Here is a 23,228-nt window from a genome sequence, read left to right as displayed (position 1 = left end):
CCCTTCCTCTCTGATTAAAAAATAATAATAAAAAACATTTTAGAAAAAGTCTCCTGGAATCATGCTGAAGTGACCGAGTGATGCAGCCTGTGTCACCTAACAAGACATGAGCATAGAGAAATCCCGCCAAAATCTTTTAACAGTTAAATGGAGCTACTAGGAAAAAGCAGTAGTGAGGCTTTCTGGTAACATTTGAAAAACTTGCCCTGATTTCAGGGTGAGAGATCCACTTGCGTTTGTTACCTGAGAGCCGGGCAGTGTGCTGAGCTCTGGGGAGCGGTGACGAAAGGAGGCAGTGGTTGGCGACCGCTGTTCTGTTTGGAAGGAGCTGCCAGAAGTCGGGGCGTGCCAGGGAGAGTGGTCACCAAAACCGATAGACACAGTTCCGGGTCCAAGGAAGTCACAGATCGACAAGGGGGAGAAGCTGCAGGTGGCAGGAGCCCGACCCTTGCGAGCTCTCTGAGTTGCTCACCAGCAGGCCTGGCTGTGGAGGCTGCGTCCCAGGGCAGGCCGAGTCCAGCCACGCCGGCAGGTGTGTGTTGTGACTCACCAGAACGTCACATCAGGCCCTGCCTTGGGGGGCAACCACCGTGGTCACCTGTGTCTCAGAATTAGCCTGGGTGGTTTCCATCCCGGGAGGTGATGGGTCTATAAGCCCCTCGAAAGAAACTAAAAGCAGCCATAGCGTGGGAGGCTGCTGGAGCAAGGTGTCCCGAGGTGGGAAGTGTATCTCGGCTTTGGGCACACAGACCCGAGCTGAGTTTACCACTTAGCAATTGTGTGGCCTGGGGCGAGTTCCTAATTTCCCTGAACCACAGTCTGCTTATCTGTAAATGGGTGGTAATCCCTACTTGTATGATTGTTGTGAGAGTGAATGACTTAATATATTTCAGGGCCCAACATGTTGGCTGGTACGCGGTAAATTTTGGTTTCCCCCTCTTTCTCCTTTATGTGTCAGCAGGAAGCAGCCATTATAAAATGCATCTAAGGTACACGGTGCTCTAAGTAGTAGGATGCTGTGAACCAGATCAATGAGGGCGGCCAGGCATGGGATCCAGGAGGCTGGACGTCAGGGCAGAAACAGGGACATCAGGATATTGGGATATTGTTTCTGGAAATCATTGAACTTTATTTTCTCCCTAAGAATGTTTTTATAGGAATAACTTGTTTACATGCCTTTCTCATCTATTAGACTATAATGCCCCAAACTTTTGTTGCAAAAGAATCACTGGGATGCTTTTAATTTCCTGGTGCCCCACCCTCAGAATGCCCCCGGGCGGGGCTTAGGAGCCTGTGGAATTCTGGACTGGTAGGTGGCCTTACAGCTGCACATCACAGTGCTCTACTCAGAAGAGAGGCCCTAGGAGCCAGTGGCACACCCCCCTACTGAGAGCTGCCCACACGTGGTATTTGAAATTGCTTTTGAAGGCATCCTGGCCCTTGTGAAACGTATACATTCATGTCCCCAAGAAGAGGTCAGACGTTTATCCAGATGGCGAAGTGACTCGACTTGCTTCAGTTGGTGGTTGATTCCATCGGGCGAGACTGCGGCAGCTGCACACTGGCCTCCGAGGTTGGGGTGGTCATCAGATCAGTGACCTCTTGACAACAAAACCCCTTAATATATACATTGTTTTGTTACTCCTCACCCGAGGATATTTTTTCAGTTGACTTTTAGAGAAAGTGGAAGGGAAAAAGGTAGGTGGGGGGAGAGAGAGAAACATCAATGTGAGAGAGACACATTGATCAGTTGCCTTTCACATGCCCCCCCCTCCCAAGGCTGGGGATCAAACATGCACCCCAGGTACGTGCCCTTGGTGGGGAATTGAACTCATGACCCTTAGTGCAGGCTGACGGATGTAACCACTGGCCAGGACTAAACACCCAATACGTACTTTAACCTGTACCTGGGGATTTTTACATTACAACAAAAACTGCTGGTTTCACCACTTTCAATCTCTTTGTGGATGTAGTATGTCCCCTTTCACCTGACACATCAAAGTACATCTGACCTGGTCTTATTTCATTTAGACCAGCCAGTCTGAGAAATCAGTTCTGGGAGCAAATGAAGAGCAGCAGCTTCATGCGGCATCTCTCCCAGCTGATGTCAGCGTGCGGCGCGCCTGCAGGCATGTGGGGGTGTTGGGGGGTGCAGGAGGGGTCGCTGGGTGGGAGGGTCTCTCAGGCCGCCCGATGTCTCTATGAGGAGCCGTGTTCTGCCTGTGAGCACTGCAGGCCTGGCTGGCCGACGCCCCGACGGCCAGATCCCGACGGCTTCATCATTGTTTCGTCCGCTCTCTGCGTGAGCCTGGAGAACTTCAAGTTCCCAGAGCTCCCTGGCACTGAGCTTGCCTGTGCCTGTCCTCCTTCCTCTCTGTTCCCCTGGGCTGTCTCCCTGGGCTGCAGCTGCCCTGTGTCCTACCAAGCCCCGCAGAGGGGCCCGGGGAAATGCGGCTCGTCCGCACTGCTGTGCAGGGACTGGAAGCAGAACCCCTAGCACGGAGTCATGCCTTTTTCTGGCCTGTGGCTTTCCTTGTCCACTAGCTGGTTTGGTTTTGTTTTTAAACAAAACGGGTTAAATGGATCGTTTTGAGTTGTTCTGTTTCCCGATCCCCAGCGTAAGAACCTACAGCTGCCTAATTGCATGGCTACACCAGTGTGGTGATAACGCCGACCACGGTCCCACAGGGCGCGCCCAGGTCCCTGCCGCCCCGGAGGCACACCCTCCCGTCCCTGCATCAGGAGCCAGCGGGATTTCCTCGGATGCTGACCTGTGGTCACTCCCTTTTAAGATTCCAGTGGGAAGCCTTGACTCGTTTGAAACATTTTAAGAGAGAACCCTGCTACTTACCACACCGCTGCTGGCTCCCCCAGCATCGGAAAGGCCTGCGGCTCCGGGTTTGCATTTGGCCACAGCCGGGGGAACACTTTTGGAGTTGCCGCATGGAGCTGGGTGCACACCACCTTTCACTCCTTGGACTGTTGATGGTCGCAAAGCCATGGTGGCCCCATCGCTGCCAGGGCTTGTCACCCGCTTCTTTACAGGCACAGTCACGAATGCTCCCTTAGCCCGTGGTCAGCAAACCGCGGCTCGCGAGCCACATGCGGCTCTTTGGCACCTTCAGTGTGGCTCTTCCACAAAATACCACGTGCGGGCGCACACGTACAGTGCGATTGAAACTTCATGGCCCATGTGCAGAAGTCAGTATTTTGTGGAAGAGCCGGTATTTTGTGGAAGAGCCACACTGAAGGGGCCAAAGAGCCGCATGTGGCTCGCGAGCCACGGTTTGCCGAGCTGCAGTTTGCTGACCACTGCTTAGGCGATCTGGCCAACATCGGGAGGGCTGGCTCCGGCGTCCCTTTCCTTCTGTCCGCCCTTCCTGACTACTTTTCACCTCAGAGACATCGACTCTGGTCTGCCCCATCTGTCTCGGCGGCTCAAGGTCAGCCCTGTGGCCCGGTGGGTGAGTCTCCTGGGGTGGCCTGTAGACCTGTGGTCTCCTCCTCTGTGGCTGTGTCTCTCAGCGTCCCGGGACTGCTAGTGGACAGGCTTGGTAAGGGGGTCCCTCAATCTCTGTGGCTGGAGACTTAGTAGAAAGGCTTGGTAAGTGGGGTCTGTCGCAGCTGGAGTAGGGGCCGCAGGGCCCCTGGGTAGCCACTCGCCACTCTATCAGGGCAGCTAGTCCTAGCGGCTGAGCTGGTATAGTCGCACCAACCTGGATTTGACTCTGCCACTCACTGACAGTGGGACCTTGGATAGCTCGCTCTGCCTCAGTTTACACAGCTGTAAATGGGAACAAGAATAGAATTTGCTGGCAGAGTTGTGGTGAGAAGAAACAAGAAAATGTCCAGGAAGGCCTAAGCATAATGTCAGGCACATAGCAAGCACCCCCAAAAGTACTTATCAATATGGAATTTGGACCCAGCTTGCTTCAATGATAACATCATCAGTGTTCTCTGAGCCAACTGTATACAGTCTGTGAAGTAGAGTTGTTGTGTGTTTGTTTGTTTTAAATAACATTTTCAGCCCTGGCCGGGTGTGTCAGTTGGTTGGAGTATTGTCCTATACACCAGTGTTCAACTCCTGGTCAGGGCACATACCTAATTTTAGGTTCTGTCCCCAGTTGGGGCACATACAGGAAGCAACCAATCAATGTTTCTCTCTCTCCTTTCCTCTTTCTAAAAATCAATAAAAAACATATCCCTGAGTGAGGATTAAACAGACCCACATAACTTTTTTATTGGAATGGAATTTTAAAATGAGAAATACAACTGCTAAATTCTTGTCTATACAACTGTTTAAAGCAGCACAGGGCCAGGGACTCCCCTGTCGCCCAGGTGCCTTGAGGAGTGCCAGGCTGGTGGTTGGGCCCACAGATACACTGAAAGTGGATGGGTGGCATCTTCCACTCATGGTAGCCTTTTGCAGTCACCACTGGCCATGTGCATGCAGCGCAGAGGTGTGGGATCATTGTAGGTGCATGTACAGTTGTAGGAGGTGACACAGAGATCCATGTGCCCTTTACCCAGATCCCCCGTGTAAAACCATAGGACAGTATCACAGCTGGGATACTGACATTGGTACAGTCAAGGCACCCCACAGGACCCCTCCTGTTGTACTTAGTCACACCTATATCCTTCCTGCTCTTAAACCTCCTTAACCTCCAGAAACTGCTAATGTGTTAGAGCAGAACCTATGTGAGGCAGAGCCTCTGTCCCAGCCGTGGACGTCTTACCATAGACGCGCTGTGATTGATTATTGTGAGAGTGACATAATGAGCCATGCCATGAAAAACAAAGTCATACAGTCTAACCTAGCCCTGAACCGAGACAGCAGAGGTCCAGAAAAGGAGGCCAGAGACTCATAGTCACTTCAGGGGAAAAGAAAGACTTGGGAAGGTGCTTTCAAAGAAGGCAGGCTCAGCTAAGTCAAGAAAGGATAAGGGTCGTCGCTTTCCTAAACCATTACATTTCCCTTCCCTGCCACATTCACCTGGCATTGATTAGGTGCCTTTGAATATTTTTATTCTTTATCATATTTTAGTATTATCAGTAATTCACCTTAAAATATCTGGGCTGCTACACATGCTTACTTTATAAAGATTTACGATTTATTACAGCCCAGACGTGCAGCCATAGTTGCTTGCAATGACAGCACTTCCGTAGGGATTTCAGTTCTGTTTCCCAGAGGTTATTGGGAAACATGGAAATTTTAAAAAATAACTTTAACTTTTCAATTATATTTGATGTACAATATTATTTTAGTTTTGGATGTACAGCGCAATGATTTGACATTTATATAAATTATGTAGTGATCACACTGATAAATCTAGTACCCATCTGATACCATACATAGTTGTTACAATATTATTGACTATATTCCCTATGCTTGCTTTATATACCCGTGACTATCCTATAACTACCAGTTAGTACTTCTTTTCTAAAAATTTTATTTGTATTTTTTAAAATTATGGTTTATATTCAGTATTACTCTGTATTAGTTTCAAATGTGTGGCGTATTGGCTAGACCAGCCGTGGGCAAACTACGGCCCGCGGGTCAGATCCGGCCCATTTGAAATGATTAAAACTAAAAAAAAAAAAAAGACCATACCCTTTTATGTAATGATGTTTACTTTGAATTTATATTAGTTCACACAAACACTCCATCCATGCTTTTGTTCTGGCCCTCCGGTCCAGTTTAAGAACCCATTGTGGCCCTCGAGTCAAAAAGTTTGCCCACCCCTGCGCTAGACAGTCATATACTTTGCAAAGTGTTCCCTCTGAGACTTCCAGTACCCACATGCCACCAGACATAATTATTACAATATTACTGACTATATGCTCTATGCCAGGGGTGGACAAACTTTTTGACTCGAGGGCCACAATGGGTTCTTAAACTGGACCGGAGGGCTGGAACAAAAGCATGGATGGAGTGTTTGTGTGAACTAATATAAATTCAAAGTAAACATCATTACATAAAAGGGTACGGTCTTTTTTTTTTTTTTTTAGTTTTATTCATTTCAAACGGGCCGGATCTGGCCCGCGGGCCATAGTTTGCCCATGGCTGCGCTATGCTGTACTTTATCTCCCCATGACTGTTTTGTAACTACCAACCTGTGCTTCTCAATCCCTTCACCTTTTTCAGCCAGCCCCCAACCACTCTCCACTCTGACAACCATCAGTCTGTCCTTTGTATCTATGAGCCTGTTTATGTTCTGCTTGGCACATGGAATTTGATGTTCAAAATGTTCTAGAAAACTGGCCAGGGAGTGCCAGGCCTGCTTGGACTGCCAGCCACGGCCGGCCACTCACACTGTGTTTCCCTCCCAGGAGCCGGGGTCCGAGAGGACGTGTTTCTCATTTGGAGGGAGATGGAGGAAGCCTACAGCACGCTGGCCCAGATCCAGAGGCTGGTGGCCGAGCCCTCCAAGCCTGACATGGCCGCAGCGGAGAGCGGTGGGTACTGCTCATGTCCCTCCTGTGCAAGAGTCAGAGCTGCTGCCGCTTGGGGTGGGGCTGCTTCCAAGTTCTTGCCCAAGGAGTGCTCCTGAGCCCAACCTGCGGGGAGCATCTGGAGCTGTGGGGCGTGTGTTCATGCGCATGTGTCCATGTGTGTGCATACATGTTTGTGTGTGGTTGTGCATGTGTGTGTGTGTTTTGTGTTTATGAAAATTATTAAATTCAAACTAGAGCCGGATAGTAGTTAAAGCAATAAAATCAGATTCTATCAGGAGCTATTGCAATAGGGAAAGAGGTGATACAAACGAGGCTCAGTTATGAACACAACGTGGAAAAGTCGAGATGTATAGCCATGGAGCAGTGTCGGGGTGGGTCAGTAGACAGAAAACCACTGAGAGGAAAGATCAGCAATCAGGGAGTGCGGGGTGAGGGGGTGGGGGGTCGGGGGGTGATTTCTGGCTAAACCGACCTGCTAGGGTTCCTGCTGTGGGCAGGCCACAGTGATCAGAGGTCACCTGGGGGTATTGAGGGGATTCTGGCTAAACTGACTTAGCAGGATTTTTGCTGAAACGGGGCAATACAAAGACAAGCAGGCAGTCCCAAGATCGCAGTCTCGTTGAGGAGAGGATTCAGAGGGGCCTGAGTTTTGGAGTGAGAAGAAAGTCCTTTGTACCAAGGAGCAGAGATAAGCGTGACAGCAGATTTCTTGCTGGGCGTGAAAGGACAGTGGGGCCCCATCTTTCATTCAGTCCTCTAAATTTTCAATCTCGAATTCTATGTCCCATGAAAATGTACTTCAAAAACAAAAATAAAGACTTTTTAAGACATACAAAAGCTGAAGGACTTTATTATCCGCACATCTGCACTGCAGGAATGTTGGCGGCAATCTCAGGCAGGAGGAGAGAAAAATAAATGGAAATATGGAGCTATGCAAAGTAATAACGAAACACCAGAAAGAGCTATGTGGATAAATATGTTATATTTTTCTATTCAGTTATCTTTAAGACAATTAACCATTGGAACAAAAATATTGTGTCTGTAACAGATGTGTAAGTAAAATGTATGACAATAATAGCATAAAAGCTAGGAGAAGAATAGCAGCATTATCCATAAGTTCCAAAGATAAACAACCCATATGTCCACTGACAGGCAACTGGATAAACAAGATGTGTACTAGTACATACTAGTATACACAACAGAATATTAGCCAACTTTAAAAAGGAAGGAAATTCCAACATATACTACAATATGGATGAACCTTGAAGATATTATGCTAAGTGAAATAAGCCAGACACAAAAATGACAAATATTATATGACTAGAGGCCCAGTGCACGAAATTCATGCATGGGGGGTGGGTGCTATCCCTCAGCCTAACCTGCACCCTCTCCAATCTGGGATCCCTCTCACAATCTGGGACCACTGGCTCCTAACCACTTGCCTGCCTGCCTGCCTGATCACTCCTAACCGCCTCTGCCTGCCTGCCTGCCTGATCGCCCCTAACCACCTCTGTCTGCTAGCCTGATTGCCCCCTAACTGCTCCCCTGCTGGCCTGATTGTCCCCAACTGCCCTCAGATGTCGGCCTAATTACCCCCAACTGCCCTCCCCTGCCGGCCTGATTGCTCCCAACTGCCCTCCCTGCTGGCCTCATCGCCCCCTAACTGCTTGCTCCCCTGCGCCGGCCTGATCTCGCCCCTAACTGCTTGCTCTCCCTCACTGGTCTGATTGCCCCTAACTGCTTGCTCCCCTGCCAACCTAATCGCCCCTAACCACCTCTGCCTCAGAACCTGCCACCATGGCTTTGTCCAGAGGAAGTCGGACGTCTGGAAGATGTCCAGTCGACCCGGGCTAATTAGCATATTACCCTTTTATTAGTATAGATTCCTCTGATATGAGGTAAATTTATAATCAAATTTGTAGAGACAGAAAGTAGAATAGTGGTTCCCAGGGACCTGGGGCATGTGGAATGAGGAGTTATTATTTAATGGCTGCAGAGTTTCCATTTGGGACACTGGAAGAGTGCTGGAGTTTGATGGTGGTGATAGTTGCACAACAATGTGAATGTAGTTAATGCCACTGAATTGCACACCTAAAAATGGTTAAGTTTAGGTTGTGTATGTTTCACCACAATTAAAAACAACAAACCACTGTGGGAACTTGCCCAAGCTAGAAAGTGATGGAGGCAGGACTTGAACCCAGAGCTTCTGACCCCAAGTTTAATGCTCTCCCAAACACACTGCCTTGGTCTGTTGGCCATCTCCACCTATGCATGGGGCCAGTCACCTTAGGTAGAGAGGAAGTTAGATGAAGTGTAGCAGGTTCTGGCCTTCTAGTCCTGTGAACTGATTCTTTGCCATCCCTGCTTTGGAAAGCATGCTTCCTGAAGTGAGTGGGGTCCCCCAAAGAACATGTTTGAGCATGGTGAATATTAAGGTGGGGTGCAATATGAATGGCTGTGTAATCTGAATGGCTAATGAACTGTGATTCCAAAAATAGAGTCAGGAACAACCTCTGTTGGAAGTGAACCAAATCCAGAAGACATGTGGGACTCTAAGAAGTGGCTGCAGAAATATGGCTTAAAAGCCCAAAAGCTGTCATTTTATGATGTCCTTGCTGACTGTTCCTTCCGCCATGCTGATGGAGTCGTTGATATAAAAGCCAAACCCGAGAACGAGTCCATGCAGACCAGTGCGGTAAGTGCACTCCCGCGGGGCCGTGCCTCTCTTGGTGCCCTGATAGGTAGGCGAGGCCTCCCTCAGGCCAGTGCCCAGGGCAGCACCAGGTTAAAGGCGGCGTGGGGGAAAGCTGGGGTGTCCATGCAGAAGGACCGTACACTGCTGCTCACCGTACACTCCCCTGTGGGGGTGGAGGCCAGCTCTGGGAATGTTTTCTAGAGATAAGTGAACTATACAATAATTATACTTAAGCCAGGAACTGGGCTTGTAATTCAGGCATTATGTGTCTCAGAAATATGCAACATTATTTCTAAGGAGATGCCCTGTGCTCCTCCATATTGAATGGAAGAAGGGAACTACTTGTGAAGATGCCCACAACAGGCGTCCTAGGTCCATCTTAAAGATGCCCCAATCCTAGTGACTGTCCGCCAGCACGTAGTGCATCCCCCGTGAGCACGAAATCAGTTCTTTGGGGGGCCACCCACTGGGAGGGGGTGTGCATGTTGAGGTCCTTTGACAGCTGTAGTTCCATTGTGCCAGTGGGTTGGGAAGGAGCACAGCTTCTCTAAGTGCCTGACTCTGCTCCCAGGGAAGGATAAGGATCTATAGCAGCGGTTCTCAACCTGTGGGTTGCGACCCCTTTGGGGGTCGAACGACCCTTTCACAGGGGTCGCCTAAGACCATCGGAAAACACATATATAATTACATATTGTTTTTGTGATTAATCACTATGCTTTAATTATGTTCAATTTGTAACAATGAAATTGGGGGTCACCACAACATGAGGAACTATATTATAGGGTCGTGGCATTAGGAAGATTGAGAACCACTGATCTATAGTAACAGCTCCTAAACACTAACACGTGTGAGTCAGTGGGTCTGGGGTGGGAGCCAAGAATGTGCATTTAGACCAAAGCCTCAGATGATGCGGAGGCTTCTGGTCCAGGGGCCACACGCTGAGAAATGCTAGATGTAAATAGAACCAAAACTGTCAAAAGTTCAGAATTATGGAGACTAAAAAGTATCACAATATGAAACAGGACATCGGAATAAAATGAATATTCTAAATGTATCTAAACTGAAGGAAAGCTCTTTGAGAAGGTAGGAAAGGCCCAGGTACCCACTGCAGAGTGAAAGCCGAAATGCCAGCAACAGAGCAGACACGACTGGGAGAGGAAGTTGGGGTCCTTCTCAAAGGCAGGACACTCTATGTATCTCTAATCTCCGGTTCAAGGTCCAGATCGTCACTGAGATGTCTGTCAAGTTGGAGGTGAAACCCCAGGCTCTCCACCACTCAGGCAGGCTGGCCACGGCTCCTCGGGGAAGGGCCTTTCTCTCAGGCCTGCAGACCACTCGATGTTGTATGTTTGTCCTTTTACTGCTGTGTGCTGACAATGAGCTGCAAGGAGGAAAATATAAAAACGGAATTAGAAAGAAAATGCAGAATTGACGCAGACTTGTCTCCTGGCATATATGCTGGCTGCAGAGTAATTGCTGGGTTGTGGGAACATCTCGTTGGTTTTCTGATTTTGTAGACATCATTCAGTAATGTCATTAGTTCAGGAAATAAGCATAACTAAATTTTCATTTTAAAAGGTACATTAGGCCCTGGTTATTTAAGAATATGAATCCTCAGAGAGAAGGTGGGGAGGGAGAGGGGTAGGGATCAACCAAAGGACTTGTATGCATGCATATTAGCATAACCCATGGACACAGACACTGGGGCGGTGGGGGCTTGTCCCGGGGGGGTGGGGGCGGCACGTGGCCGGGTGGGGGGGGTCAATCGGGAAAAAGGAGACATGTGTAATACTTTAAACAATAATCATCATCCTATTTAATAATAGACAAACATGGTAATTAACCATACCTCTGACATGCTTCCCATTGGCTAATCAGGGAGATATGCAAATTAACTGCCAACCAAGATGGCGGCTGGCAGCCAGGCAGCTGAAGTGAACAAGAGGCTTGGTTGCCCCGGCGATGGAGGGAGCCAAGGTTCCCCGCCTGCCGCCATCCGGCTCAGAGCTACTGAAGCAACAGCTCCAAAAGATACAATGTTTCAATTATAGAAGCTAAAACATGGTGGTTAATTTGCATACGCAGGCTCCAAGCGGTGGGAAGCCGCAGAACATCGAGGCCTCCCGGCCCCGGGATCAACGGAGCCGCGAGGCCTTCCGGGCCCAGGATAGTGGAGCCGCAAGGCCTCACAGCCCTTGGAGCAGCATCATGGGGGCGGCACCACAACCCCCAGATAGGCCCTGTTCTGTGCGTGACAGGGGGGAGCTCCCCAACACCCTGATCGACTCTGCTCTGTGTGTGACAGGGGGGAGCTCCCCAACACCCTGATCGGCCCTGCTCTGTGCATGACAGGGGGCAGCGCCCAACCCCCTGATTGGCCCTGCTCTGTGTGTGACAGGGGGCAGCGCCCCAACTCTCTGATTGGTCCTGCTCTGTGAGTGACAGGAGGCGGTGCCCAAACCCCCCCGCCCCCATCGACCCTGCCCTGAGCATGACGGGGCTGCGCCCCAACACCCCCCGTTGGCCCTGCTCTGTTCCTAACAGGGGGCAGTGCCCCAACCCCCTGATCAGCCGGCTCTGTACATGACAGGGGTGGCACCACAACCCCCTGATCTGCCCTGCTCTGTGCGTGACAGGGGGTGACGCCACAACCTCCCCATTGGCCCTGCCTTGAGTGTGACAGGAGGCAGTGCCCCAACACCCCAATCGGCCCTACCCTGAGCATGACTGGGGGTGGCATTGCAACCTCCCAATCTGCCCTGCTCTGTGCATGACAGGAGGCGGCGCCCCAACTCCCACATCGGCCCTGCTCTGAACCCGACCAGGGGCTGCACCTAAGGATTGGGCCTGCCCTCTGCCACCTGGGAGTGGGCCTAAGCCAGCAGGTCGTTATCCCCTGAGGGGTCCCAGACTGTGAGAGGGCACAAGTGGGGCTGAGGGACACAGCGCCCCCCCCCCCCCGCCAGTGCACAAATTTTTGTGCACCAGGCCTCTAGTCCTATCTAATAATAGACAAACATGGTAATTAACTGTACCTCTGACACGCTTCCCATTGGCTAATCAGGGTGATATGCAAATTAACTGCCAACCAAGATAGCGACTGGCAGCCAGGCAGCTGAAGCGAACAGGAGGCTTGCTTGCTCCTGTGAAGGAGGAAGCCAAGGTTCCCCGCCTGCTGCTGCTGGGCTCTGAGCTTGCACTCTAAGCAACTATGTTGCAAGTATAGACGCTAAACAAACCCCATGCTTTCAGCCAGCCGGCCAAGCTCGAGTTGCAACAGAGTTTCGATTATAGAACCCAAACAAACCAGATACCTGCTTTCAGCAGGGGAGGCCTCAGAGCTAGAGCCGAGCCTCAGAGCTAAAGCCGGCTTTCAGTTCCAGTGACAGCCATAGAAGGTAAATAAATCCCAGAATTAAAAAAAAAGAAAAAAAGTAGAGGTTGGGAGCTTCAGTCACCCGCCAGCCTGAAAACGGCCCTCAGCCCCTCACCCAGGCACCCCAGTGGGGACCCCCACCCTGAAGGGGGTGTGACCAGCTGCAAACAGCCATCATCCCCTCATCTAGGCTGGCCAGGCACCCAAGCAGGACCCCCACCCTGAAGGGGGTGTGACCAGCTGCAAACAGCCATCATCCCCTCATCCAGGCTGGCCAGGCACCCAAGCAGGATCCCCACCCTGATCCAGGATACCCTTCAGGACAAACCATCTGGCCCCCACCCATGCACCAGGCCTCTATCCTATATAGTAAAAGGGTAATATGCCTCCCAGCACTGGGATCAGCGGAGCCGTGAGGCCTCCTAGCACCGGGATCAGCAGAGCAGCGAGGCCTCACTGCCCCTGTGTCAAGCAGAGCCATGAGGCCTCCCAGCACCGGGATCAGCTGAGCAGCAAGGCCTCACTGCCCCGGTTTCAAGTGGAGCCGCGAGGTCTCTCAGCACTGGGATCAGCAGAGCTGCGAGGCCTCCTGGGCCCTGGAGCAACGTGACAGGAGGCAGCCCCCAAACCCCCGATTGCCCTGCGGCTCTGTGTGTGACGGGGTGGAGCCACAACCTGCCTATCCGCCCTGCTCTGTTCATGACAGGGGAAGGCGCCCCAACCCCCTGATCAGCCCTGCTCTGTGCCTGATAGGGGGGAGCTCCACAACCCCCTGATCAGCCCTGCTCTGTGTGTGATAGGGTGCGGCGCCCCAACCCCCCCATGGGCCATGCTCTGTGTGTGACGGGGTGGAGCCGCAACCTCCCCATCGGCCCTGCCCTGAGTGTGACAGGGGGGAGTGCCCCAACCGCCTGATCGGCCCTGCTCTGTGGGTGGCAGGGGGCGGCGCCCCAACTCCCCTATTGGCCCTACTCTGTGCGTGACAGGGGGGAGCTCCCAACCCCCTGATTGGCTCTGCTCTGTGTGTGACAGGGTATGGAGCCCCAACCCCCCTGATGGGCTCTGCTCTGTGTGTGACAGGGGGCAGCACCCCAACCCCCTGATTGGCCCTGCCTTGAGTGTGACAGGGGGTTGCGCCCCAACCCCCCAATCGGCCCTACCCTGAGCATGACTGGGGGTGGCATCGCAACCTCCCGATCTGCCCTGCTCTGTGCATGACAGGGTGCGGCGCCCCAACTCCCCAATCGGCCCTGCTCTGAGCCTGACCTGGGGCTGCGCCTAGGGATTGGGCCTGCCCTCTGCCACCCGGGAGCGGGTCTAAGCCAGCAGGTCATTATCTCCCAAGGGGTCCCAGACTGTGAGAGGGCACAAGTGGGGCTGAGGGACACTCCCCCCCACCCCCCCACCCCCACCCCCCCGCCAGTGCACAAATTTTTGTGCACTGGTTCTCTAGTGTATAATAAAAGGCTAATATGCAAATTGTCCCCTCAACCAGGAATTTGAGTGGGAGTTCAACCAGGGGCTGGCCAACCACCTGCGGCCCTTCCCTCCAGCTGGCCTGGCCCAATTGGCCATATTGGGGTGGGCCAGCTGGACCCCACCTGTGTATGAATTCATGCACCAGGCCTCTAGTAATAATAATAAAAGAATATGAATCCTTCCCATTGGACCTAGCTCACTGCCCCTTCTTGGCCATGTGGAAGTGCCCTCAGGCCTCTCCAACACGGATTTTCTCCTTCCCTCAACAGTTTTATGTGAAATTTTATAGGGAAAGTTTGAATAATTTGGCTTATAAATGAGGAATATTTTGCCTCAATTTTCTTGTGCTAATAAATAATAATGTAGTAAAAGTTGAGAAGTATACAGCGCAGCTATCCTCTTTCCCAAATATTGATGAAAAAAAGGGACAATTTTATTTTTAGTATTTGGGGCTACATATCTGAAACCAGATTTATGCCTAAAATTGTGATGTGTATAAGGTAGGGAGAACCTGAGGCTGTGAAAGAGGTAGATTATGTAGGGTTCTCCCACACTACCATGGGCAGGGCCTCATAAACTCTTAACTATAAAAACCAGCTTGTAGGTACTGATCTAGGAAACTCGTTTGCACTGAGAAATAAATGACTAAAAACGCCTTGCTGTGTAGCATTTCCAAGATAATGAGCAGGTGGGAGGCGGAGACAGAATGCGCTTCTAATTAGGACATTTCAGGCAAAGTCTAGTAACATGAAATTTCAGGACACCCCTGAAATCACATCACAGGCACGGTTGCCTATGCTGCTCACATACAAAGCCAGGCCTGATGTTCCCAAACCCACTCTGGTCGCACCATCTCTTCCTCTAACAAATGTTTATTGAGCCCTTACTCTATACCAGGCAGTCTGGTTTGGTGGACAGTGCACCAGATTTGGAGCGAGGAGACCTGGGTATGCACACTGTTTCTACCAGTTACTAATTATGAGATGTTGAGCAAATAATTCAGCCTCTTTTAGTCTCACTCTCCACATCTGTAGTAGGTGGTGTAAAGTCCAAATGAAAAGAAATGCATGTCTGAGCACAGTGCCTGGTGCCCAGGAGACACCCAGCATACATTGCCTGTTTCTTTACTAAACGCATGAGAACTCAGAAATGAGCACGTAGGAATGCCCATGTGCTTTATACAGAAGTGGCATATTTGTGCTCTCATATCACATGTGACAAAGCGAAGTCACAGGGCCTCTGAAAAGTGAGGCAACTCACCTGCCACCTCATGGCAGGTGGAGGCCGGGGTTGAACTCAGCTGCTTGGCTCTCACACGGTGCTTTCCCCATTCTGAGACTCTGCTGCCTAACCCTGGGTTCACATACCATAGGGTTTGGTGTGTTTCTACTTGGGAGTGTGTAAGGCACAGTCGGCAGAGGCCGCGTGTTGGGGTTGAGTAGACAGAACTCTCGTGGGTGCCATCCCAGGAACGTGGTGAGAATGAGAGGACATCCTTCCCCTGGGGCTGCGGGGAGATGAGCTTCCCCTCTGCCACCTTGGCGGCATCAGGGCTGATTTCATCAATGCCCTCACCCCGGTTCGCATCAGTCACCACAGGGCCCCTGAATCTCACTCGTGTGTGGCTCTGACCTCCCTTTCCCAAGCCTCCCTTTCTCCCTGACTCCCAGAACCCGCCCACTGTGCCCTCTGAACCTAGGAGCCATCAGCAAACCCCTGGAGCCTCCGGCGATCTGAGGTGTTCCCTTCTCCTGCTTGTCTGGGTTCTCGCTCCCAGACCCTGGGTTCACTCCCCTCCTGTGGGCTGGGGGTGGGCAGGGGTGGGCAGTAGCCTCTTTGCTCCTCTTTGCTGCTTCTTGGTCATCCTCCTGCCCTCTTCCCATGTCATCAGAATGTGCCATCCACTACACCTTCTGTGGCTATCACCCACTGTGATCCAGGCCACCTCCATCAGTGCTTGGCGATGAAGCTTGTGGCTGCTGTCACTGGCCCTGTTTCAATTCCTAGTGACGTCAATACCATGTAGATGGCCCTGACCTTTCATCTCTCTGACCTACTCATCTCCAACGACGTTCTCCTCTGCTCCCTATATACCACACCTGTCATAGGCTACCATTGACATTGTCATTACAAATAGCTGTGTAATCATAACCCATATAATCAATTCCAAAGGTCCACTGTTTGATCAGTTTTTTTAGGTCATTTCCTCTGCTGTCCTAATTGCATCAACCTTTCAGCCCTACTGGGACGTCCGATTTGTTGTTTCTGCCATCTTTTCTCTCTTCTCTCTATCCTTTAGTCCCTCTCACACATCCTCAGCTACTTTCTCTCTTACATTCTTGCACGCCCTGGCAAAACCCCACCCCTGTTAAATCCATTTCTGCCATTTCTGCCTTACACCTGTGCAGTGACTACAGTGGGCGAAGTAGGAGAAAAACAGCCATGCATCTGGCTTCACCTTCAATCTCTGACCTGTAACTTCAGGCGGGTCTTTTGTGCTGCAGCACAGTCCCATGTCCTCTCCCAGTCCACGCAGACTCTCATCCTGCCAGATGTCTACATGTTCCTCCCTCCTCCAACTTCAGCATCTTCTCCGTGCTCGCTCTCAGCAGGCGACCTTGTTCTCCTTGCACTGACCATTGGAGTGAACATCCATGAACACCTACATACAGCTACAAATATCCTAGCATCTGTGTCTGGAGGTTCTCCTCTCCTTTCTTCTGGGATGGCTGAACTGCCCTTGCTTCTGTCTAAGACCAACCCCTCCATGTGTGCACTGATCCCAATTCCCTCATTCATTCATTCATTCATTCATTCTTTCTCCCCCTTTCTAATTCATATCATCAGTATTGCCCTCATTTCTAGATCTTTTCCATCAGCATATAAACATGGTGTTATTTGTTCCATCTTAAATACAGTCTGTTCACCCTTTACTGGCCTCCAGCTCTGCCTCCTTAGCCTCATTCGTCAGCTCCTCTCTAGACTTCAATCCCCTAAGGGTTTTATACATTCCCACTCTCCAATTCTGCGCTTCTTCCACACTCTTGAATGCTCTCCAGTCAGGCAAAGGCCCCCTCTCCACCAGAACTCACTTGGAAGGGGTACCTGAGTTGTGAATCCAGGGATCAATTCTCAGTCTCTTTCTGTTAACACATGATGTAGCTGGGTACTTCCTTGAATTCTCTTACTTACAGAAAATGCACTGTCCTTTTTTTCCTTCTGTCTCACTGCTACTCGTTCTCCGCATTCTTTGTTAGTTCTTTCCCAGTTAAATGCTGAAGGCCTCGAGGTGCCGTCCTCAGACCTCTTCCTGCCTGCACTCATCCCTGGTGTTCCCCCGCTGGAAACAGCGGCTTCTCTGGGGCGCAGACGGGTTGCACACATGTTTCTGACATCACCATGACATCTAGCACAGGCCTCCGTATAGAGCAGACCCCAGTGCACGCTTGGTTGAACCAGCAGTGGAATGATTTTACATGGGAGTGAGTGTGATGAGCTGTATGACTAAGGCAGAGACGGAGGTGCCACCTGGAGACTCTTCGTGGTGGAATGGCTTCTGAGTGGCTCCCGTCCTTTGTCCTTTCCATAGGAGACCAACAGGAAGACAGTCCATGCGAAATACTGTAGCAGATTTGTCCACGCGCCCTGGAAGGACGGGAGCTTGGTCCACGTCTGCGTTACCAAGGAGAAGTGCACATGGTACACCGAGAGAATCCATGCGGTCCTGGCCCAGATCCGGCGCAGGTTGGTGTGTTTGCAGAGGGTACAAGAGGTCTGGTCTCTCTGAATTCAAATCTGCTTGACCTCTTTGTAAAAGCGTAACCAAGAGAAATGGCCAGTAAACATGTTAAGTCAATTTGCTGGTGGTTTGCCGGTGGCCTTGTTGTTAATACCAAAGGGTGATGTTTGGATTCAGATTCTTAAAGACAGCAAAGGTGTAGTTAACATGCTGGTTGTGCATCACTGTAGGCGGCTAAGGAGTGCTTCTGCTCAGAGTTGTGGGCGAAGGTATAGCGAGACTGTATTCCATCAGTCCTCTTGAATATTACACTTCAGGGCAACTCTTACAATGTGAAACATTTGATTATAGTGGAAAAATTTATATGGATACTAAAGGCCCAGTGCACGAATTTGTGCACCAGCCTCGGCCTGGCTGCAGATCAGGCCGATTGGGCTGTCTCGCCCAGTCCCAATCAGGCTGGCCGGGGGGAGGAACCACAGGAGGTTGGCCGGCTGAGGGAGGTTGTTCAGTTGACCAGGCCTAAAGGTCAATTAGGCTTTTATATATACAGATATGCTTTTTAGAAATCAGCTAAAAATAACTTCATGTGGTCCCTCTCCACCCTGCTGTTAATATTTGCTGTGGCCTCAACCTCAGACCCCTGGGAATGATCCACCTCATGCTTTCACCTCCCGAGGCAGGGACAGCTTAAACCATGAGAACCAGATCCGTTCAGGTGCATGGGCTCCAGGGTCAGAGAGAGCTGGATTCTAATCCCCACTCTGCACTTGCTGTGTGACCCTGGGCAAGGTTGTTGATATTTTTGTGCATCAGTTTCCTCCATTATAAAGTGGGAATATAATGCCATTTAGAAATGTGTTCTATGGATTAGATTAGAGACTAAATGTAATGAGTATAGGCGAGAACCGGCCTGCAGTAGCTGCTTGGAAATGAGAGTTTCCTACTTCCTTCTGTGTTCTCTGCTGTAAAGGTATAGGCTGCAGACACCTGTCTCCATATTAAGTCTTCGGAGCCCCAACTTCTCAAAACCTAGTTGGTAATGGGTTATTGGTGAAGGGTTACTCAGAAAAACGAATCCTTATGTCTAGAGTCATCTCTGCCTATAGTTTCAAGGTTGACTTTTGGGGAGAGTCGTTCGGATTTCAGGTCTGGGAGAAAGGATGCTACTTAGGAGACATTCTGCCTGGCAGCTGCCAGGTCTTTTGTCCCTCTTGTCACACCAGGTTTGTTGGAAAGTCTTCTCTCCTTCTCCGTTTCCCATGGAGAATTGGTATCATATCTCCCTTAAATGCTTGTGGAATTCACCACTGAAGCCATCTGGGCCTGGAGTTTTTCTTTGTGGGAAGGTTTTCAATTACGTATTCAATTTCTGTAAATGCTCATAGAGCTGATATTGGTAACTTGTCCTCTTTATTTTCTAAGCAGTCTGGCTAGAGGTATCCATTTTAGTCATCTTTCCTTTTGGTTTTGTTGTGTGTTTTTCTCTGCAGGGTTTTCTCCTTTCTATGCCATTCCTTTTTACTCTCACCCTTTTTATTTATTTCTTTTCCCTTACTTTGGGTTTAAGTATCTTAGAATGGATATCACTAATTTGAGATCTTTCTTTCTAGTGTAAACATTTATTTTCCTTTGTTTGTTTTTTTGTTTTGCTTTTATTTTATCATTTTTTATTTTTTATTTTTATTGATTTCAGAGAAGTAGAGAGAGGGAGAGAGAGAGATAGAAACATCAATGGTGGGAAAGAATCATTGATCGGCTGCCTCCTGCATGCCCCCTACTGGGGATCGAGCCTGCAATATGGGTATGTGCCCTTGACCAGAATAAAACCCGGGACCCTTCAGTCTGTAGGCCGACACTCTATCCACTGAGCCAAACTGGCTAGGGCATAAACATTTATTTTATAAACTTTCCTCTGAGTAGCTCTTTAGCTGTCTCTCACAAATTTTATTATGCTGTATTTCATTTCATTCAGTACGCTCCAGCAGTGTCTGTCCTACTAATTCTAGTTGCCTAGACCTTGCTGAACTCTGAACTCAGTTTCGGGTATTTTTTTATTCACTGCTCCCTCGCCCAGGCTTTGCCTGCAGCCATGAATTTAGGTTTGCCTCCTGTGATGGGAGCCCAGCCCGTCCCCAGAAGCAGCCCTGCACACACAGCGGCCTGGCACGTGGTCACTGCAGGGGTCTGGGGCGCCTGGCATTGGGCATGAGGTCCATCGAGGCTCCAGGAACGCGCTGGTGTTACCAGGGACTATGGTCAGCAGGGCTAGAAGGAAAGCGGTCTGAAGTCATAGCTGAGGGCTTCAGACTCTCAGATGACTGCAAATAATTTACTTTTGACTTTGGAACCCAGTATTGGATTTATTTTCTGTCCCATTAATTTTCCTGGTTCTGTTTTACTTGGAGTGATGATGGTTAGGGGAGGGGGAGTCAATGAGGGAACCAGCCCAAATGTAGGATTGTCCACAGAAACCCTTCAACGTGAGTAATCCACCCACAGGAGATTGTATATAACAGCGCAGCCCAGCTCTGGCCTCTGTAGGCATCTCATGGAGCTCTTAGGAAGGTGCTCTCTCTCCACAGGCCCTAACCATTCACGTTCAAACTATTTCCTGCCTAGGATTGAATGGCTACAGGCTGGGAGTCGGATCCTCTTTGGGAAAGTGTATGAGGACTGCGTCTACATCCTCATTGATACGTCTCACTCAATGAAGGGCAAACTGGACTTGGTGAAGGACAAGGTCATCCAGTTTATGCAGGTTAGATGAGCTGCCAGCCCGTGCCCTGGGGACTGTGTATCCTGAAAACACCTCCACTGGTCTCACTGCTGTGGGAATGGGAAGTGCACCGGTGAGGTTTGCACTAAAAAAATCCACAGGAAAGCCGGTCATTTCAGGAAAAGGCTCCTTTCACCAGCGAGAACCGCCCTTTCTCCTTGGCAAGCAGACCTCCCTTTGGCGGGTCCTTTCTGTAACACGTGGCTTATCAAGGGAGCTTCTGTGTCCACTGCTGCAGGTTTTCTCTGTCCTGAAGTCTGTGCGTGCACACACCTTCGTGGTTTTCATCTGTAGGTCACACTGGAACTTTAATTCCCAGTGGGTGAAGGTGCTACGTGCGCACAGACACAGCCTGGCGAGCAGGAGCGTCCCGTGCTCACTCCTGTGCTGCCTCTGGCTTATAGGCCTGAAGCAGACGCCCTGTGTCCTAACCCCAAGTTCCCACACCTGGAAATGGGCATCACAGCACTGTCACGGGCCAGCAGCAGTGAGGTATTAACCACAGAAAATAATGGGGGGGGGGGGGCGTGGACAACTACAAAGTGCAGCTTCTCATTGGGAAGACCTGTCGGAGAAATAGGGGCTGATGGGAGGCAAGTGAACAGAGTTACGTAGTCATAGCCCTGCCAGAAAGATGACCAAAGTGGAACTCTGCTTCGAATTTCTTTTTCTTAAGCATGTTGCATTTAGTGAGAGCACTTGGTGTATCATTAATATCAGTCTTAGAGACAGTTGGGGGCGATCGGGCCAGCAGGGGAAGGCAGTTGGGGGTGATCAGGCCAGCAGGAAGAAGCAGTGAGTGGCAATCAGGTAGGCAGGCAGGCGAGTGGTTGGGAGCCAGCGGTCCTGGATTGTGAGAGGGATGTCTGACTGTGGGCATCCCCCAAAGGGTCCCAGATATGAGAGGGTGCAGGCTGGGCTGAGGGACACCCCCCACCCCCCACCCCCCGTGCACAAATTTCATGCACCGGGCCTCTAGTATACATATATGATACATAGTGTATATTCATGCTTATATACATTTGTAAATGTTTACTATCTAAACTGTGTATAACTTACTTAAAAGCCTCCTGTACCAGAAAAGATTTTCTCTGTTGAATGTAATTTTTACCTTCTAGAACTGAAAATAGATATCATGGTGATTAAAACTTATCAAACCATGACCTGTCCTAATATTTTCTTACATTTGAGTGATTTGATGGTTAAATAATAATTGTCTCTTACAGGAACAGCTAAAATTTAAAAGGAAGTTCAATTTTGTGCAGTTTGATGCTCACGCAGTTGCTTGGCGGGAAAGACTTGTTGACATCAATGAAGATAACTTGCAAGGGGCTCAGTCCTGGGTTAGAGACATGAAGGTGAGAAGGACGGGGGCTGGGAGAAGCAGCCGCTTGATCCCTGCTGAGCTGATCCTGGGGAAATCCCGGGAATGTGCTTTGAGCTGCGAGAATGGCAGTGGCTTCATACACACACACACACTCACCTGGTTTCCTCAGGCCACATGGGCCCGTCTCGGTGGTCGGTGCCTTTCGAGGGGGTGGGCCTCTCCGCAGCTCCGAGCCCAGCCCAGCCCGTTCCTCCGCAGGTGTCGAGGGCTTGTTGCTCCCTCCTTCCTTCCTCGGCTGTGCTGGCTCCCACCGGGGCCCAGGGTGGCAGGTGCCCTTCTCCCCACTCCACCACGTGCAGACTAAGGCTTTGGGTCTGTGGGGAGGCAGAGGGAGGGTCTCTGGGGATTCAGGCCGCTGTTCCTCTCCCCCATCCTGCACCGTGAAGGAGACGTTCTTGGGACTCCCGCAGGCTCTTCTGTGAGCACCCGGGGGTTTGTGGTGAAAAAGCCAAGAGAGCACAGATTCCCCTGTAGCTGTGGCATCCAGGCCGAGTTCCCCTGGGCAGCCTCCACCGATTCACAGTCATCCCAGAAAAACTCTTCTTATGAGTGTCTGGCTGCGTCCTGGCCCCAAAAGCCAGTGCGCCCCGCCTGACTGCAGGTGCCGCCCGCCCTGTATTTTGGCCCGTTGCTGCCCTGTGCCCTCTGGTGTGTGTGACAGCTGTCCTGTGCCTGCCACTTGTCTGGCATTTTCACTGCGAGTTTGGGAGTGGCACTCCTGCCAGTGCCCTGCATTCCTGGGCAGAAACCACAAGAGTTTTTAAAACTTAGTTTCTTTGTTGAACCTCCTGTTTGCTAACGATGGCTCACTCGTGTTTGTGAACATGGGTGTCCTGAATCAGTCCTGGTTTGAAACAAACATATCCCGCCGGGGTGTGCTCAGGCTGCAGGGTTAAGCCCTGCTGGCAGCTGGATGAGCAGTGGCTGCATTAGTGCCTCACAGGGACCTGCACTCAGAGCTCTGCCGTCAGGACAGGGGGGCCCGGCCCTGGCTTCCCGCAGCCCCGGGACCTTGGAGGGAGGCCTGACGCACGCCCAGGGGCTGGCTTCTTGGGATGCCTGTGCTTAAATGATTATCTCAGTATCATTTTCATGCATCTTTTATTTCACAAGCACTTCCCTTTCTTTCTGGAAGCAGAACGTAACATTGGTTTGAGATCTATCTTGAGATTCAGGTGTGTGCCGGCTATCTCTCCCTCTTTTCTGTAGGTCGGGAGTTCCACAAACACTCTGCATGCCCTGCAGATTGCTTTTGCTGATAAAGAAACACAAGCAATCTACCTTTTGACAGACGGGAGACCTGACCAGGTACTGATC

The 23,228-nt window shown here is 50.5% G+C and overlaps 1 protein-coding gene across 1 annotated transcript in view; it reads left to right on the top strand.

The window, feature by feature from the left end:
- Positions 1-23,228, top strand: part of VWA3B (von Willebrand factor A domain containing 3B) — a gene marked incomplete at its 3' end in the record, with an annotated part of 132,266 nt that overhangs the window by 37,014 nt on the left and 72,024 nt on the right. The window contains exons 7-12 of the mRNA XM_081100670.1: positions 6,331-6,460; positions 8,980-9,151; positions 17,596-17,750; positions 20,368-20,506; positions 21,751-21,882; positions 23,121-23,219. Coding sequence (XP_080956796.1) covers positions 6,331-6,460; positions 8,980-9,151; positions 17,596-17,750; positions 20,368-20,506; positions 21,751-21,882; positions 23,121-23,219 — 827 coding nt within the window. The remainder of the gene's footprint in view (positions 1-6,330; positions 6,461-8,979; positions 9,152-17,595; positions 17,751-20,367; positions 20,507-21,750; positions 21,883-23,120; positions 23,220-23,228) is intronic.

Source organism: Myotis nattereri (genome assembly GCF_964212035.1).
Source record: "Myotis nattereri genome assembly, chromosome: 10".
NCBI lineage: Eukaryota > Metazoa > Chordata > Mammalia > Chiroptera > Vespertilionidae > Myotis > Myotis nattereri.
Note: the sequence above shows the minus strand (reverse complement) of the source record. Positions and strands in the feature narration are given on the sequence as shown.